Source organism: Ceratotherium simum, chromosome 25 (genome assembly GCF_057802395.1).
Source record: "Ceratotherium simum simum isolate JZ-2026a chromosome 25, ASM5780239v1, whole genome shotgun sequence".
In the NCBI taxonomy this organism is placed as follows: Eukaryota; Metazoa; Chordata; class Mammalia; order Perissodactyla; family Rhinocerotidae; genus Ceratotherium; species Ceratotherium simum.
Window position 1 is genome coordinate 41,927,487 of NC_141924.1, and position 19,600 is coordinate 41,947,086.

General features: G+C 37.0%; 1 protein-coding gene across 4 annotated transcripts in view; it reads right to left on the reverse strand.

The window, feature by feature from the left end:
* The window catches only part of NAV3 (neuron navigator 3), a 566,501-nt gene that overhangs the window by 167,053 nt on the left and 379,848 nt on the right, over positions 1–19,600 (reverse strand). For all 4 annotated transcript variants that reach the window (XM_087449152.1, XM_087449151.1, XM_087449150.1 and 1 more), the window contains one exon: positions 10,219–11,242. In XM_087449152.1, the coding sequence (XP_087305278.1) occupies positions 10,219–11,242 (1,024 nt within the window). The remainder of the gene's footprint in view (positions 1–10,218; positions 11,243–19,600) is intronic.

The window sequence follows — 19,600 nt, forward strand, 5'->3', positions numbered from 1 at the left end:
TTTGCTCCAAACAAACAGATCTTAAAAAGTATTCCTCAGGAGCTGACTGCAGCTATCTTCCTCAATATATGAGAAGTAGTACTCAATTCTATCGGCTAGTTCCCCATTCCTCCTGTCTGAGACACTCTTTTATAAAAAGTATTCATTCACGTTCTGACAGCTTAGTCTTGTCTTGGCTTTGTTTTATTTTTTAATGTGGCAGTGCATATTTCTGGCTGACTCCCCCTTTAATGTATTTTTAGTTCAAGTCACAAGAGACAATCTTATTTACCTTATTTTCAAGTTTTTTGGTGTATTTTCATTCGTATTCCCTATATGAGTTACCTACATTAGCAATGATAGGGAAACAAATTGATCAAGGAAAGGAACACAGAGAAGTTAAACTTCAAATAATTTAAAAAAGGACTTAGAAGTCATCTTTGGTTTGTATGTACATGCAAAAGGGTCTAGATCTCTGCTTTACATATGTTAGAAGTCATCCATTTCTCTAGGATTTCCACCTCATTACTTGTTAAAGTGGAATCAGATTTTAACTCCAGTCCCTAGAGGGACAATCAACGCTAACTGGTAAAGATTTAACTTTTATACAAATGATCAAAGAAGTTCAGTTAAATCTCTGAAGAGTCTCAACATGTCCTCTATTCTTGTGCATGCTTCATTCCAGTAAAATAAAAGGTTTTGGGGTTGATTCATGAAACAATTTATGAAGACTTCACAATCAATAGTGTTCTCCAACCAAAAGGTACATTTTAACAGGTAAAGTGAATATTGCAGTGGCATCATTCACTGTTCCCAGAAAAATTGATATTGCATTTCCTTCATGTTGACTGGAAAAAGAAAAAGATGAGTATCATGCCATTCCTTTAAAGTATTTAGCAGACACAGTCCGTTGCAGACTATCTTACTGTGCATTTACAGCACAGTCAACATGTTACAAGTACCTATCAAACTGTAAGATATAGCACTGCAAAAATGCCGTTTAACTTAGAGTTCTAATAAGCCAGGCCCTCAGTGCTAGTGTCTGTTACCAAGAGCTGTAGTGGTTAAAAGTCCAGACTTCACCAGTGATAAACATAAAAGCTACTTCCTGTTTCTGTGCATGTAACCTGTGCCAAGTTCTGTGCCTAGTGTTTCACCTATGGCACATCACTCAAACTTCACAACAATCCTGTTGCCATGGACTGAATGTTTGTTTCCCTCCAAATTCGTATGTTGAAACCTAATCCCCAATGTCATGGTATTTAGGAGATGGGGCCTTTCGGAGGTGCTTAGCTTATGAGGGTGGAGCCCTCGTGAATGGGATCAGTGCCCTTGTAAAAACCAGCTGCCTTGTCCCTTCCACCATGTGAGGACAGAGTGAGAAGATGGTCATCAATGAACCAGGAAGCAGGCTTTCACCAGATACCTTGATCTTGAACTTCCCGGCCTCCAAAACTGTGAGAAACAGATGTTTATTGTTTAAGCCACTCAGTCCATGGTATTTTTGTCATAGCAGCCCAAATGAACTAAGACACCTGTAATGTAGGTGCTGTAGATAAATTAAGGCTTCTAGAAGTTTAACAACTTGCCCTGTATGACAACTGGTTGAAACTTAACCCATACTTGAATATGGCTGCCTATAAATACTGTTCTATTAACCACTACCCCACAGTTTAACTAAATGCCTCTGGATGCTGAGTATTTCATTGCATTTGAGGCCCCCTTAGCTTACAGATAGCTCAGTCACTAAGTCAATAAAAGACAATATTTGAATGTGACAATATCCACTGGTCTCTGAACTCTTCACTACCTTAAATTTTTCCTCTTGATTCTTGAAAAAAAGAAGCTATTATATGTGCCATTTAAAAGGAACTCAACAATCAATCCTAGACACTATTAATCTTCAAATTTCCAATTTTATAAGTATGGGTGTCTGCATATTGATTCATATTAAAAAATATACCCCCCTGTGGCGTCATCTTGATATGGATATAGTCACAAATGTGGACACAAATAGAACTGGTTTGAGTCGTCAACATTAACTAATGGTGTTGGAGTTCCTGCTTTATAAACCCAACAAGAGGGAAAGAAAAATGAGTATCTTTTCAAAACCAGCAATGGGCTTTCACTCATCTTTCCTTCCTGGTGGGAAGGCAGACAGGTGACAGCCAGGGCCCAGGCCAGGAATCTGTCAGAGTGAAGGGCAGCCCAGTGTGGATGGGAGATTTGTTAGATTCAGGGGGATTGAGCTAATAGGAAAACATACTGAGCATAATGGGAGCCAAGTTTCTCAGCTGACAAAAGGAAAGCGGAAAGCAAGAATAAACTTTGTGTGTTGATTTGGAATTGGAGGTATTGTTAACTCATAGTTATGGTTTTATATATGTCATGTATATCAATCATAGATATCTCATAGATATTGAGATAAATGATATAAATGCATGTGTGTATGTGTTCCTACATATATTTCACCACTTAGGAAACCTAAGAGCAGTGAGATCTTGGTTTCTAAATATCACTCCCCACAAAAAGATATCAGGGCTCTTTAGGCAAAAGCTGAAACCAAGGCAGGGAGATTACAAGATGAGCCTGGAACACCTTGAGCCAAAAAAGAAACAAAGTTCTCAAAGAATAATGAGGCAGAAGTCAGCTTGAAGAGGATCCCAGTAGCCAAATCTGGGAAAATTTAAGCACCAAAATATAGTCATAGTGATAGATTATAGTCTATTGAATACAATACAAATCCATTAGTCCACACAATTTAGAGGGCGGGGAGGGGTTGGGGTGGAGGAGGAGTTGAGGAGAAGGAGAAGGGACAACTTTTTCTTAAAGTAGAATGCCAAAGCATAAATGCAGAAGGAATGATAGAATTTGAAATCATTTGACATCCATTGTAGAAAATTATTAATTCAGGCAAGAAACCTCAACAGATGTTAAAACTTATACAAGTGAAAGTAAATCAAGAAACAGAATTTTTACACAGAGTCTCAAAATATATTTCCACAAAAAACTTACTAAATACAAATGGGGCAAAGTAACTCTAGAGTGGAAAACTGCAGCAGACATTATCTTAATCACGGGAACAAATTTAACACCCCCAAAATGGGAAATATCAATACAGTGATACCTGATAGGATGCAATGGAAAGAACTGAGCATCATTTCTGTGACATTCTAGACAAAAATATATATAATGAGTCTAATCATGAGGAAATATCAGACAAACCCAAATTAAGAAACATTCTACAAAATGCCTGCCTTCGACATATCCATGTCATGAAAGTCAAGGAAAAGCTAAGGAACTCTTTATTGAGGGATTGAGGGATATTAGGAGACATGAAAACATTCATCCTAAAAGTCATCACTAAAAGTGATATCTTTCGGACAATTAGTGAAACTTGAATAAAGTCTCTGGGTGCTCTGAATGAAGTATATATGGTAGCTCTTTGTACCATTCTTGTAAATTTTCTGTAAGGTTAAAATTTTTTCCAAGAGAAAATAAAATGTAGAGAGAAGAAACAGCAGTGGTTTGGTTAGGCAATCTGCTAGTGAATCTCATACGCCAAATACAGAAAGGGTAGTTTATAAAGCTTCTCTGCTGAGAGAATGCCAACTGATAGCAGTAGCCTACACAACAGGCCCTCTTCCAGCAGTGTCTCTGTATTCCATCTTAAAAATACCGCTGTGTGAGGGAGTTTAAATTGCTATCCGATGCACAGACACATATCAAATCTAGCAAAAGGCAAGCTCACAAGGCAAGCATTCGATAAGGTTTAGTTTGTGCTGATGACCAATTATGCTGAGTTCACATAAAACCACAATTGCAGCATAATCTGTAACAGTAGCTGCAGGGTTTGTACAAAAGCTTTATCTGTAAGATGGCGATATGCTCTACATTTCAATCTTCATAAACTCACAGCTCCTCCTACTCAATCTACTGGTTCAACAAATAAGCCAAACTTAAAACCATGTGAGTAAGCATTTTCAAAACTAATGTTTTGCATTCTTTGCCTTTTAGAACATAGTATATTCAAGCGTCAATTTTCCATGTCACTTTCTAGGCAAATTAGAAATCTCTCAGAAACTTGTTACAGCAAAAATCTCTTCTGAGAACCCACGATGTTGTTCTAAAGAAAAGAATGTAGACCTCAAAATAGCAAGTTATGAATCTGGTTAATAGCTATTCTGAAATTTATTGGGAGCTGCTAAAAAGACTGAGGTTTAGGGATAATGTACAAGTCGTTCTTTTCTCCCTAATTAACTAGTTACTTCACTGTTTTACTTCATGTATCTATGCAAGTGTGAGAAATGTAGCTCTAAGTTAATGAATGTAAAAACAGTGGAAGAAAAATGACACACAGGAGGAGGGGAGGCATTTTTTGAAGGTCCAAAGGAGCTAAGGTAACACTTTTTGAACTCTAGGTAAGGAAAAAAGTTTGAAGAATACAGCATAAAGGTAGACACCAAGAAAGAAGAGGAACAATGAAAAGTAGGCTATTTTTTAAAACTATGCTTTTCTCCTTTCCCTTTCTTTTCTTCCTATAATTGAGATCTCTAATTCAAGTCTTAACAAAGCTACCGCCGAAATTCAGTACATTTCTCCTTCATCCAGCCATTGAACATGGTTTATCCTACCCTGATCTGTCCTACTAACAATCCATTTTATGCACTGAAGACATAGTAATTTTCCTGATCATGCTTTACACACACACACACACTCATGTCCTTCTGTGTGTGGGGGTGCACACGTGCGTGCACACACATACACAGAGTCCAAGTTACTGACATTCAAGAATTTCTTCTACAACTAGGATCCAGTCAGTCTTCATTTTCCAGGACAACCGATCTACTTGCTGACCACTCGAGGCATCTCGTGTTCACCCTGGTTATACGGTTCCTTCAGTGTTACATTCCTTGCTCGCCCCCCTCATCTCTGCACGCCCAAATCCCACTTATCTTTCAGAACCCAACTCAAGTGGCACTTTCCCTGATGCCAACCACTGGCAGTAATTTTCCATTTTTTTGAACTCTAAATGTACCAAATCTGGGTCACTGCTGGGGAGCGTTACCCTCCCTGCTTCATTTTGTAGTCATCTTCGAGTAAGTATCTTGCCTAATATATTGTGGATAATGGAAGAAAAATGACATATGGGATGTGTGATGTTTCACTCTATTCTTGACGCCTTGTGATCATAGGTATTTAGTAGGTAGTTGTTGAAAGAAGAAAAAAATAAGTGAATGAATGTCTGAAGAGAAGATATGATTTCATCCTTTAAATATTTTAAAGCTATTTAAATTTCAGTTAAACTCTCCCATTTATAGGAAGTAAGAGACTTCAGAACGTTGCCTATTCCATTGTATATTTTTAGTAGTTTTTCTATTCTTCTATAGCAGATAATTCTAACTCATGAAGATGGTGTTTCATTCAACAATTTTTATTCACTGCCTACTATGGGTAGGCTCTGTCCTGGAAAATTATACTACTAAATAAAAAAGACAGGACTCTTGCTCTCAATGAGCTTATGTTGCAGTCAGAGGTGGTTGAAACCATACTTGTTAATAAGTAAATAAAAAAATAGCAGATGCTGATAAACTCTATGAATAAAGTACAAGAGGATGATGAGGTATAATTCTGGTCAGGGGCATGGTGGATGTTCCTTTGGACTAGATGGTTGGAGATAGCTTCTGTGAAGAAGTAGCATGTAAGCAGAGATCTGATGAGAAGAAAGAGCCTGCTTTGATCTGGAAAGGAGTCTCTAGTATAGGCAGAGAGAACATCTAGACAAAGGTCCCAGAGCAGGATAGGCTAGTTTGTTGAGAAACACAATGAAGGCAGGGGTTCATTGCACTAGGGGGAGAATGGTATGAGTGTGGCTTGAGGGTTAGATAGAGGCCCAGATTATATAGGGACTTGTAGGTCTTGGTGAGGTGTGTGAGTTTATTTTTTTAAGTGTAATAGAAATCCAATAGATGGTCTCATGAATTGGAATAACATATATAATTTATACTTTTCAAAGGTTACAGTCCCTGCTGTGTGAAGGATGTTATTGGAAAGGGCCAAAAGTGGACTGTAGAAGACTCATTGCAAACTAGAGTAGAACTGGCAATGATGTGGCTTAGACTGGGAGAGGGGTGTGGAAAAGGAAAGAAATGCCTGATTGAGGGTATGTTTTGGAGGAAAAGCCAATAGGACTAGCTGAAAATAAGATGTGTGGAGAAGGAGTGATTGAAAGAGAAGAACAAAATATGGATTCTTTCCAAATTTTCTTCCTTAATCTCCCATTCAAGTAATCATGCATCCTAACCTCTAGTCTCTGCAGCAGTTTTAGTTACTAGCATTTGCATAGCATGTTGTAATTTGCCTGTTATTTTTTCCATCATGCTTGGATTGTAGAATTGTAGAATGTCAAATCTGGACGATGTCACAACACTCTCTCTTCCACCTGACAAATTCTGACTCATCCTTTATCTTATGTCTCCTCTCTTATCTTATGATGCATTCATTGAGTCTACCCTCATGTAAGATTTACGAAAACTCTTTCTTCTACATTACTTGTTGCATATACTTCCATAATATTAATAATTTTTTATTATATTCTTATCATTATTCCCAAAGGACTAAGTTCCCAAAGGATAGAGACTTTTTTTTTTAATCTTTCTAATTTTCATTACATAGTATTTGCAGAATGAGTGATGAGTACCTAAATGAAAATGTATTTGGTGATTTCCCTTTACCTAAACTACGGCAACTGGTCATTCTAGCACATCTTGTACACCTTGACACTTACAAAGGCAGCCTACTCCATTCAGACAGCTCTAATCATTGGGAACTTCCTACATTGAGTTTAAATCTTTTTCAAAATTCGCACCTTTCATTTTAGTTATATCTACTTGTTAAATGGATTAAGATATATCAAATTCAAAACTCTTTTATCACATTATAGTGATAAATCACTTACAAAAACTTAATATAGAATGTCCTTGCATTATATAGGAAGTAGGGCCAATATGAAATCCATTAACTTCCAGAACCTGACGTTATATTTATAGGACTCTGAATATTTAATTTGCAAGAAAGAGTATTATGAAGCATATATTAGAGTCCCAGAAGGAATAATTAATAACCTAGCATGACCTAGAAGTGGGCTGAGAAATCAGGAAAAATATCACCATCAGCCACCAATCTTCCCATTTTACAGAGGTTATTTAATTATCTTTAAATACCAAACATATGTATATTTATACATACACACACATATATATTTTAAACTTATACTATTTAAAAGAAATTAAGCATTTCCCAGTATAAATGAGTTTTAATTGAGAATTTTGCAAATCTACTATTGACATTTTCCCAGTCAGAACTTTCCTAGTAACAATACTTCTTATTTCTATACACGCAGAGAACTGATGAGCAAAGGAGGGCATGCTACAGACTCTTACTTGAGTTCAAAGGCAAACTCCTAGGAGCCCTGTGACTTTAGGAGATGATCACTATTCTGACTTGAAATCTCTGCATCTTCATCTCTGTAAAATGGGGATAACATTCCTTTCTCATGGGTTTATGATAAAGCTTAAGTGAGAAAACGAACATAAATCTTGTAACACAGAGACTTGCACTAAGTACTCAACAAATGATAATATCATTATAAAATAGTAAATTATTACTATTATCTTTCAAATGATTAGCAACTCCAGAAAAGTCTGTCAGGGATTTTGCAGGAAGGATTCTTTAAAGGGGTTGGAGCAGTCAGAGTTGAAAGGACATCAGGGGTCCCATAATCCAGATAACATGACTCGGTGATGTAAATCTCTCTCACTGACAGTTAAAAAGCTTGAATATTGACCAGTCTACCTTGAAAGGATTGACAGTATCATTTATATGATTATTCTGAATTGATAAAAGACGTCAGGCCACTATTGCCTCATGTGTAGACTATGATGTGAAATCTTTTTATTAGATGGTTTTATTTATTTTCAACTACCTTATATTATTAGAATAATGCAAATAATTACTGACATTTGTAAGTCATTGACTACAAATCTGGCTCTGTGCTACTAAAGTCTTTACATGGGATTGCCTTATTTAATCTTTAAAACAACGAAATAAGGTAGATATTCTTACCAACCACAATTTGTAGGATTAGAAATTGAAGTTTGGGGAAGGCCATTTACTAAGTGACAGGTACTGATCTAAGCTCTGTATAAATATTAACTCATTTCATCTTCAAAATAACTTTTTGAGGAAGCTTCTATTATTATCATCCCCATTTTACAGATTAGGAAATTGAGGCTCAGAGTCTTTAAATACATTACCCAAAGTCACATGACTAACAAGTGGCATCTTTGAGATTCTAACCCAGGCAAGCTGGCTCTTGGGGCCATCACCTCAACAAAACAAGATGCTGTTTCTGAACAGAGGCAGAGCAAGCAGGCTCTATAGCCAGCATTCTTAGCTATTTGGCTACCCTACCTCATTTTTATAATCTTCATTTTAAAGAGGGCAATCAGAAACTCAAGAGGTTGGAGAATCTGGCAAGGTCACACAGCTGATCCACACTTTAACCTCTAAGCTGTGCCACTTCCTCCTTTTAATAGTGAAAGTTACATTTTCAACTGTAAACCACTAAATTTATATCCACTGGATACTTTATTGCAAACAAATAATGAAAAAGCCTGTTGCTACTTATAGAAAGGAGCCACTAAACTGGCAGATATATTCTTTTCATTTAGATTTACACTTTCCTGTGAAATTCATTTGTGGTGATTTGAAATGACTGATATTTTTACGGAGTATATTTGAGATCCATAAGTGTGCTGAGTACGACATTTAAAACTTTATGATTTTTTCATATATTTTTGAAATGTGGATTATGATTTTGACATCTTAAATTCACCTTTGTCAGAAAGGGACTCTGGAGTTAGAAAGAGCTGCAGACTCCCATCTGATCCAAATATAAAGGTTTAAAATGAATTATTGCTACTAAACTCAGACTAGCAGACTTAAATCAGGTATCCCAAGAGCTAAAATGCAATAATTATAAATTTGTTTTGTTGAGTATATAAAGTCCCAGAGAAAAAGCACTTAGGTTTTTCACTGAGGGAATCAAATCATTATAATTATTTTCTTTACTTCAAAAACCCATATATTTAATAAATTTAATAAATTTTTAAACTATATAATCTTGCCCCTTTTTTAATTATAGCAGGTCCTACTTCCTATTCAGAAAATTTCTCCCCTGTTGTTGAACTGCCAACCTGCCTAAAGAGCAGACATTCTTCCTCCCTCGGCATCTCTCACTGAAAAGACAGTGAATGAAAACGGAGACACAGCAGCAACTGATATATTTCTAATTGATTAAAACAAACCACAGAACAATTAGCAAAATGTGATATTTATATAACTATAGAGTAGGATATGTACTTTAAAATATAGCATATATTGTATATTTTAATACACACAAAATAAAATATAAAACAAATAAAATGCAAAAACAAATTACAGTATACATATAATAATTATATCGATTATTATTTTCATCTAGAAACTTATACCTAGCTATGGGAAATTAATATAAATTCTATGTTGGGAAAGCAATGCCTTATAAACAACATTTAACAAACATTTGCAACGTGCCAGAATATACAGTAAACACTTTATATGCATTATCCTTGTTACTCTTCCCAACTCTACAAGGTAGACACTACTATTCCTATTTGACAGCTGAAGGAAATGAGACTAAGAGACGTTTAACTTGTCCAAAGTTATACAGCTGGTAAATGGCAGAGCTGGGCATTAAATCCATATCTGCCTGATTCCAGAGCCTGCCCCTGTAACCATTACAGTACACCTTCTCCTAAGGGTAAAAACAAAAATATCTGTAAACTCTACAGTCCTGAGAATTATTTTAAAAGACTAATAATAAAAACATCAGTAGTAGTAGTAACAGAAATAGATACAGGAGAAAGTCTTGGCATCTGAGCTCTATCTTGCCTTCAATATCAAGTAGGTTAACTTTTGAAGCCTCCAGGTCCTTGAGGAGAGGGGAGGGGAGGGAGAATAAGCCTAAAACTTATTAGAGGGTTTTTCTTGAAAATTTAAATTCTAGGCCTTTATTTTCAGAATGAACCACTATTCCAAAATGACCATATACAACAGGACTCCAGCAACCTTCATGACGCACGCTGCACAGGGAGACCTGCGAATGTTGACAGCTGTGGAGATCAGAGGCGGCCTTACCTGTAAATGAAGGGAGCCACCGTGGCGGTGTTCGGGTGGCTGTGCTGCTGCTGCGGGAGTTGGACAGCACCGTTTCCCGCGCTCTGCCCGCTGCCTTGCGCCACCAGCGCAGCGCCGGAACCAGCGGGAGAAGCTTGGCTGGCTTCCCTTCCCTCCACAGGAGCAGGGCAGTTGGATGTGCTTGCTTTCTCAGGGGTTACGGGCTTAGGTAAGGAGTGGGAAGGGCTTCCCTTGGTAGTCCTGAATTTTTCAGACTCTTTGCTTGCTGCACTGCCAGGTGAAACGGTTTGCTTTGCTGCTGGCACCTTTGAGCCCGGTTTTGGAATCCCACTGGACGATGGGATTAAGCTTTCCTTCTTGGCTGCTGTCGTCTTGCTGCCCTTTGGGATTAAGCTTGCAATTTTAGAGGTCTTTTTTGGAGCCGTCTCCATCACCTGATCCTTCTCGTCCTTGACTGGTTTTTCAGTACAAACTTTATTTTTGTCCCTGTTCTTTTCCTCTTTTTCCTTTGGCTGTAGCAAAGACTTTTTATTGCTGAGATTTTTGCTTCCAGCTTTTGGAGGGGCTAATTTAGGCGACACTTTGGGGCTGCTATTTGTGGAGCCCCCACTATTCAGACCACTGTTAAAAGCTTCCATTTCAGCAGATTCAGAAAAGGCGTCGTCGTCCTTCCCAGCATCACTGGGTCCTGAACTGGGAGACTGGGGCGGGCGTAAAGCAGTCCGGGCATTGACCAGCTTGAACTTTTCAAGCATGGATTTCTGACCCGAGGGAGCGGTTTTGCCTCCTTCTGAGACAGGCGGCTTCAGTCTGTCTGCAGACGGCGTGGGCGAGGTGGCGGGGCTCGACGGCTTCACGGTCAGCATGGCAGAGGTGGCGCTGTGCTTCACGTTCATGGACTTGCTGCGCCAGGGCTTGCTGGCGCTCGGGAAAGGGATGGCGGAGGCGGGGGGCTGCCCAGCAGCGCCCGGGGGTTGCACGTTACCGTTCACACCTGAAGATGGTTGAGGGCCTTTGGCGGAATCTGGACAGTGTTAAGAAAAAAAATAAAGAAAAGGTTGATTAGTTTTGACCATTTATGTCATACCACTTAGTGCTTCTAACTACACACATGGAAGTGTCTCTCCTGTGAAGTGAAAACAGACATGTTATGCGGCATCAATCACTTTTGTGATGTGGTTGTTTTTGTACCATATACGAAAAATACAGTGTCTGAGAGGCTTTGATTTTTGGGAAAAAAAACTTCCTTTTTTTCCCTGCTAAAATTACTCTTACCCAAATGAACTTTGCTAGTCACAGATAACTAAAGATAAATAAAACACTATCCTTCCCCTAAGCAATTCTTTGTATGTTTTCCAATTACTGCTGTGGCTCATAGCAGTAAATTGATATTCCACATAGTCTTATGTATGTGGTATGTATGTATGTAACCCTACAAGGTATGTATTATCTTCCCCTTTTTATAAATTAAAAAAAAACTGAGGCAAAGAAAAACTACATAACTTGTGCAAGGTCACCCAGCCTGGATTTGAACTGAATTCAGAGCCTGTGCTCTTAACCAGCACACCTACAGCCTCCTGTAGTGATCTGAACAAACTTTAAATTCTAATAGCAAATCAAGTTACTTTTGGGGAGCTACAGGAAAATAAGGCCTTTCTCACAGAAGTACTTTCCGATGCAGAAATCTCATTACGATATGAATTTTTATATGAGTGTTCTAGCACTGATTAATGCCTGATTACAAGTCTTATTTTTAAGCATGAAAAGCTAAATAAAAAAGAGATTTTATAATATTATATAGAATAAAAAAGAACTGAGCTTGGAGTTAAAAGACCTCAGTATAAATGTTAACATTTGACAACTGCATAATTCTGGTCAACTCATTTACCTTAAGTTTCCTCCACCATAAATGCCTCCCTCTTTTATCCTCTTTTTCTTTTTTTTCTTTTTTGGAGATATGTAATGATACAAGATTAAATTAGATGTTTATGTAAAAGAGGCATCATTTGGTTCTGTTAACATACTAGATATTGACAAATAGATGCAAAGGTCTTTTTGATGAAATGCCTAATGGAAATATTTTATAAAGAATTTCATTTTCAGAATATTCAGGAATTGGAGCCTATTAAATTTCATTAAATATTCATAAATATAAAACTACAATGTTTTTACTTTTAAATGTTTTCTTCAAAGATGTTAAAATGCATGATAAACAATATGTAATCAAGCCAATTAGTACAGAATACTAGTCTTACTCATTTTTCAGAAGAGGAAATTGACATATAAAAAAGGAAATAAAGAAGTTGAGAGAAAAAAGAGGTTACATTGTTAGTTGAATATTTGCATGATTAGGTTATTTGTAAAAACAAGTTAGGTTATTTTTAAAAATGTGTGCCTAAAATAATATAATAGATTTATGAAATTTACATTAACAATAATAATAATAATGTAGACAAATGCATTTTATATTAAATTTTCTCACACAAATTGCTATACCAACATTGACTTCAAATCTTACTACCTTTCTACAATTCCATATTTCAACTGGCAAAATAAATGTAAGACTGTATGTATATACTCTAGATTAAAATGTAGTAGTTCACTGAAAAGCCAAAATGCTTACATAGTATATTTAAATTTTAATGCATATGATGATAAATTGATTTTTTTTCAGAATTCATGTAAAGTCTGTAATTGTGTCCATTTCTAGAATATTTGCAGAAATCCATTAGGCTCATACACAAACACCAAGGTGTTCTGAAAAACAGTGGGAGTATTGACTAATTCAAGATAAACATATCCAACAAGCTTCAAAATATCCAATGTATCAAATGCATTCACTCTCTGTGAATGGATTTCAATCTTTTGCTTCTGTTTTAAGTACAGGTAATTCCAAATTTATTTCACTGACAGATCCCTTTCAGAGACTGATACACTTCATCATAGTTTGGATCATTCTCAGTAGCAGATAGAGCACATTGATTACCTCCAGGTAGAAATGCCTACCAAATATTTCTTCAGAATAATTCCTACTTATTGATCAGGTCTCAACTTTGACCTCACTTCCTTTGGGGAAAAAAACAAAAACATTATCGCCACCACCACCTCTGACCATCGCAGCATCAAGTCTGGATTAAGTGGATCCCCTACATTCTCCCACAGCTTATTTCCTCTAGTACAGCCATTGTAACTCCACTGTAACGGTCTGCTTCTTCTTCTACGCTGTACACTTCATGAAAGCTAGCTTTATCCTATGCACTAGCACCTATTATTGGACAGGCACTGAGCTAAGTATTTGACGTATATTAACTCAATCCTCCCAACAACTGCATGACGTTTTCATTATTACTCTCATTTTACACATGAAGAAACAGAAGCACAAAAAGGTTAAATAACTTGGCCAAACTTCTGCAATTTGTAAGTGACAAAACAGAGAACTGAACTTAGCTTGGATACTAAGTTAATTCTATCAACCACTATTTTTCAAATGTATAAGGATAAGTTCAATGGCTCAACTATAATATTCCTTGAATACAGAAACATCGAAAATAGTGATTGTCAAATTAATACCTTTAATAGAATTATATCAAGTGAACTTTATTTCTCAATTACCTAGATTCAATTGGAAACTAAGAATATCCCCAGAGAAAATGAACTTTCTCAAGTTCAGTGAATTGTATACATGCCCATGCATTTCACACAGTGACCTCATTTAGCTAATTTTTGTCCAACATATATGGCTCTATTTTTCTACTATTTCCAGCAATATTCATCAATGCTATTCAGTTCCTACAATCTATAGAATTTGAATCTAGGCAAACCATCTGTTAATAGGCACTGAGTGGCTATTCTATGCAAGACACTCCAAGACACCTTATAATCTAATCGGAGGAAAGAAAACATCTCATAAAAGCTGAATGGCATATATTAAATGTTAAGTGAGTAGGAGGTGATAAAGAAAATGGGAGAGCAGATCAGAGTTGCACAAAGCCTTGTACAATAAGATCAAGACAGATGAGCTAAGAGAGATAACATAGGCATTCAGGGCAGGAGAAACGTTTTTAAATTTTTTTAGGGAACTATGTGAAAATTTATTCTATTTACATTTTAAAAATATATACATATATTGGGACACAGAGTTGGAGAGAAACATAGTGCCCCAAAAATCAAAGTGTAGTCTGCTGTAAATACTGTTAAGAGGAACACAATGGCATCATATTGAATTCATCTTCACTTTCTTATATTGATCTGAAGTTATGTGTGATATTTCTTATTCTATAATGAAAATAATAATAATTATTACAAATATAACAATGCTAACTGGCATTTTATATGAAGATTCTTTACCTGCATTATCTCACATTAGTGCTCACAACAACCCAGTGAGGAGGGAAGAGCTCCTATTTCTCATTCGCATTTGTGGAAACCAAAGCTTTGAGAGACTAAACAACTCATTTAATGGTGCACAGCCACGGGGAGTAGAGCTAGGATTTGATCCCATCTTGTGTGACGCTAGAGACCAGGTTCTATAATTGTCTTAGAGTGCCTGACAGTCTAAGTGTCTCACATAGTGGTTCTCAAACTTGAATGTGTACGTCAGGCACCTGGGAATCTACTGAATGCACACCACACTGTGATTCAGCAGACCTGCAGTGGACCCTGAGATTCTGCTTTTCTAACAAGCTTCCAGATGATGTCAATGCTGCTTGTCACAGACCGTGTTTTGAGTAGCTAAGATTGAACAGACTCAGAAATCATGGAAACTGCTGATATTATCAGCTTTAAAGAGTTGTTTCTTATGACAGTACCCAAATTGGTTAAAGTCATTAAATGTTCCATAGCTGTGCAACACTAACATTCTTCATGCCTCAAACTTTCGGAACCTTGGCCAGTTCTGGTTTCATCTGGATGCTTGGCAATTCGTGGAGAGAGATCACTAAAAACAAAAGAAGCCCATCAGGTTTTCCTAATGTCCTTTATTTCATTATTTTAGCCACATGTTTAATATGTATCTTTTATGTATCCGCAGCTAGGTTAAGAACTCAGGGGACTCCTACTCCTGCGTGCTTGGGAGCTTGGGTGGATATGAGGGGAAAGGAAGGAAAAGAACCAGTCAGGATGCTTTTTAAGTGTGCTGACGTTAGCTAGACAGACTGCTACAGCAGTTCAGGTACAGAGGAGGAATTTCAACACCTCTACACCCAAAAATGAGACAGGAGGGACTCCAAATTATGACATCCACATCCAATCCATGGTCACGGTCACAGCAACAGCTGTAAAATCATTCTCAGATGAGTACACACATATAAGACACTTCTCTAAGCTCAACCCTAAATCTGTCCCCAGCCTGTCTCTTTAGAGCAGCAATGAGGTGCTTCAGGTTTCATTAACAGGGCAAATCATAGGTCATTGTGCATCAGGAAGGCACTGGAATAATAAGAGTCTCTCTGGACTCCTCACAATAAAGGTCGCAACAACAGCAGCTGAAATGGCAGCATCTGTAGCTCTGACAGAGTGGGTGCCGCCACAATCTAGTCTCTGTGCCATTTATATATTGAGTATTAAGTAACCTGGTCTCACTGATACGTTTCTGAATGTTGATAACTCAGCTTCTGACTGTGAATGAGCTGTCACCTGGGTATGGTGAAAAGAACAGATATCTAATGCACATTATTTAAAGGCATTCCTGCAATGGATTTCTATCTTGCATTTGCAGGGCCTATCTCTGCCTACAGCCCTGCTCCTGCTCTGGCCTCCAAAGAGAAATCCACTCCCTCCCCTTTCCTTCCCCTTCTTCTTCCACTTCACGTCCACCATCACCAACTCCACTACAACCAAATAACATTATTTCTCAACGGCTTACTTTTTCCAAGCACTTTGATACCAAGTGTCACATTTAAAACTCTTCATACATGGTATCTCATTTAAACCCAGAATAATCTGCAATATACTATGATTTCTCTTGCTATAAAAATGAGAAAACTGACCTTAGAAATAGAAAGGAACTTGTTCCAAATCACACATACAGTAAAACTTAGAAAAGACAAAATCAAAATTGGAACTCAGGTTTATCTGACTCCAAAATTTGAAGGCTTTTGACTCTCTCTTCTTTCCACAGGTTTGCTGTGTACTCAGAAATTCTGCTCATGTGGCTCCCCAGAAAGCCACACATTTGTCACATTAGTGAAGTTAATTGTGTAACTCCTTAAAACATGGTTTCCTTCTTCCTCAATGAGCAGAATAGAAATGAGAACATCATACAAGATACCCTCTACTCGGTAAATTGCATCCTATCTCCTTGGGCATCCTACTTGCACCATCCTTCTGAGTTGATGTAAGAATAAATGTTAATTCATGCTTAGAAAACATTTAAAGTCACAGAGTTTTTACTTATCTCGTCTTGCAAAAACAAACAAACAAAAAAACATTGATGACCTAGGAAAATACCAATCTAATTCTAAAATTAATGCATGGAGGTAAATTCGGCAGTTACGACAGGCATATGGGAACTTTAGATAGGGACATTTCTCTGTGGAACTTCCCCTAGCTTTAGAGTTTAGTGCCATTTTGCCCATAGTGCTATTGGCCTGAGAAAGGGCACAGGGAACATCCTCAGTGTGCTTATTTTTCTTCCTCACTGAATAGTATGTTGCTTAGATGGAAGCAAACCAGCTTTCAAGTTACAAAGTAACAATATACAAAGTAACACAAAGTAATAACTATTAACAATGACAATAGCACCATTCTTTTCAAAGTATTCACTGTGTAGCAGGAATTGTCCTCAGTGATACATATGGTCCCTGCTAAATATCGGACAACTTGAGCATCACAGATCATTGTGGAAAGAAGGAAATAATTAATCAATGTGGTCACAGCATTTAGCTTAGTAAATAATTAATTAGACTCATTTCACCATAACATATCAAGATACCTTTGAACATTTTAAAAAGTAAAAAAAAGTAGAATTCAAATCCAAATAGGTCTTGTTAGCAGTTGGCCTCTTGTTCACCTAACCACACTGTCTTCCATAAATGATTGCTTGTGAAATGCCTCCATCATCAATTTTAAGGTGACTCAGCAGAAACATGGAATGGTATTACAGGAATCCTAGAGGCACCGTCCATTCTGCACATGCTCATGTTGTACCACTTGCAATGTTAGAGTGCCACTTTGTGGAGTAGTGCAACATTCAGGGAAGCTTCCATTTACCAGCCAGTTTTTTAAAAAGTATGTAATTTATGTGCAGGCATGTATAATATGTGTACACCTCAATATGTGAGCATTTATGCATAAGCAAACAACACACACAGCAAGTCTATTTAATCATATCACCTGACATATGTACCTAATTATGTTACCTCATGAAAATCCCTAAGATTAACCTGAAATTATCATGTTAACATTATATTTTAGGCTTATATAAGTATTAAGGAAATAAAGCAAAAAGTCATGGTGGAACACATAATTAAATCACCAGTAAAGGAAGATAATAAGTAAAACATATTTGCTTTGCCTTGAAAAAAAATAAAACAGTTCAATTCTTTGATCTTATAGTAATTTAAGAGTAACTTAAAAAAATGAAAACAGAGACAACACTTAAAAACAGATATCTCTATGTTTTAGCAGTCCAAAATTCCATGACTAATGTTACATTCATGTTAAATCTTATAGTTTTAAAAAGTCCAATTGCAATGTTGCTAAATTCTCCATATCAATCCTACCAAACCTATGTTGAGTGTAAATGAAAGTCAACACTTCCACACCAGAAGATACTTAATTAGGATCCAGGAGAACAGAAAGGAAATCTCCTCTTTGGTAGATGCACGTGTATGAAGTAAGAATCACATGGGAGAAACAATGAAAAGGTGGTAGCGTGCCCTCTGGTACTGTAGCATGTTTCTTAGCAACATGGAAAAACAACTCTCTGCTAACAAACTCTGTCAAGCAATAAGTGTTTACAGATCATAATTCAGAAACTGAATTCCAAATAAAGCTAGGAATATTTACATTCCTAATAATACGAAACTGTTTAGCCTTCTTCATATTTATTATCCAGATTTTATAAAACAAGAATGATTTCTTAAGAAAGATAATTTGCTTCAGGCATGTAAGGTGTATGTCCAAATGAAACAGGGCATCATTTTCACAAGATCCCTGATTTCCAGTGAACAGGTAGTTGATTTTTCTTTAAACTGTGTTATCTGTCTAGAGCACTCTCGTAGGGTGCATGGGCAAATTGATAAACGCTGGTGCCAGAACATATTATTCATTGTCAGTTTCTTTCTTTTCTTTTTTTTTTTTTTTTGTGAGGAAGATCAGCCCTGAGCTAACATCCACGCTAATCCCCCTTTTTTTTGCTGAGGAAGACCAGCTCTGAGCTAACATCTATTGCCAATACTCCTCTTTTTTTAATTTTTTTCCCCAAAGCCCCAGTAGATAGTTGTATGTCATAGTTGCACATCCTTCTAGTTGCTGTATGTGGGACGCAGCCTCAGCATGGCCGGAGAAGCAGTGCCACGGTGCACACCCAGGATCCAAACCCAGGCCGCCAGTAGTGGGGCCGGCACACTTAACCGCTAAGCCACGGGGCCGGCCCTCATTGTCAGTTTCTGAATGGCAGGTCACCAAGAGAGGGAACCTGGACTCTCAAAAGAAACGCTCTTCTACAAACAATGCTATCCTCATTTCATCATTTGTTCTGAGAAATTTGTTCCCACTTTCCATTTCAACAGAATGGCAGGATGGATTGCTTTCCACTGTAACAACATTTCTATCTCAGCCTCTCTGCAAGCGATAATCTATGGCCATGTTCACTGACATTTTAATTCATTTGGTGAAACGAGAACACTGTTTTTTGAATTGCATGATTACTAAAATGACACTAACATGGATCTTTTGAAGTGCAGTTTGTGATTCTCTACCGATTTCCTTTCATTAGATAAGTCACACAATTTGCAAATAAGGTATTTTTACAATCCCATGCACATGAAAAGCTACTGTGCTTTCAACAGTGTGTTTTTTAGTAGGGAAGTGAAATTGTTTTAATTGTGAGCAAATCTTTACTATCTATTACAAATTCTAGAAATTCTTCAATTGATTCATATAACTCATCACCTAAGACTTGTTAAAGAAAGTAGGAAGTACATTTCCATTTGGAAGCATTCAGAGAGCACATTACAGATAATTTAATTGGTTAATCCTTCAAGTAAAATATCTTAATTTATTAAGTTTAAATGTTACAATTTCTAATAACCAAAAAGGAGTAGCAATTAGAACTAGACTATTCAAGTTAGTACTTTCTGATTTCTGTCATTATAAGACTATAACCTTTGAAAAGTCTTGTTTAATTTTCACCTTATTTGGTCATGCCCAGGATATGTAT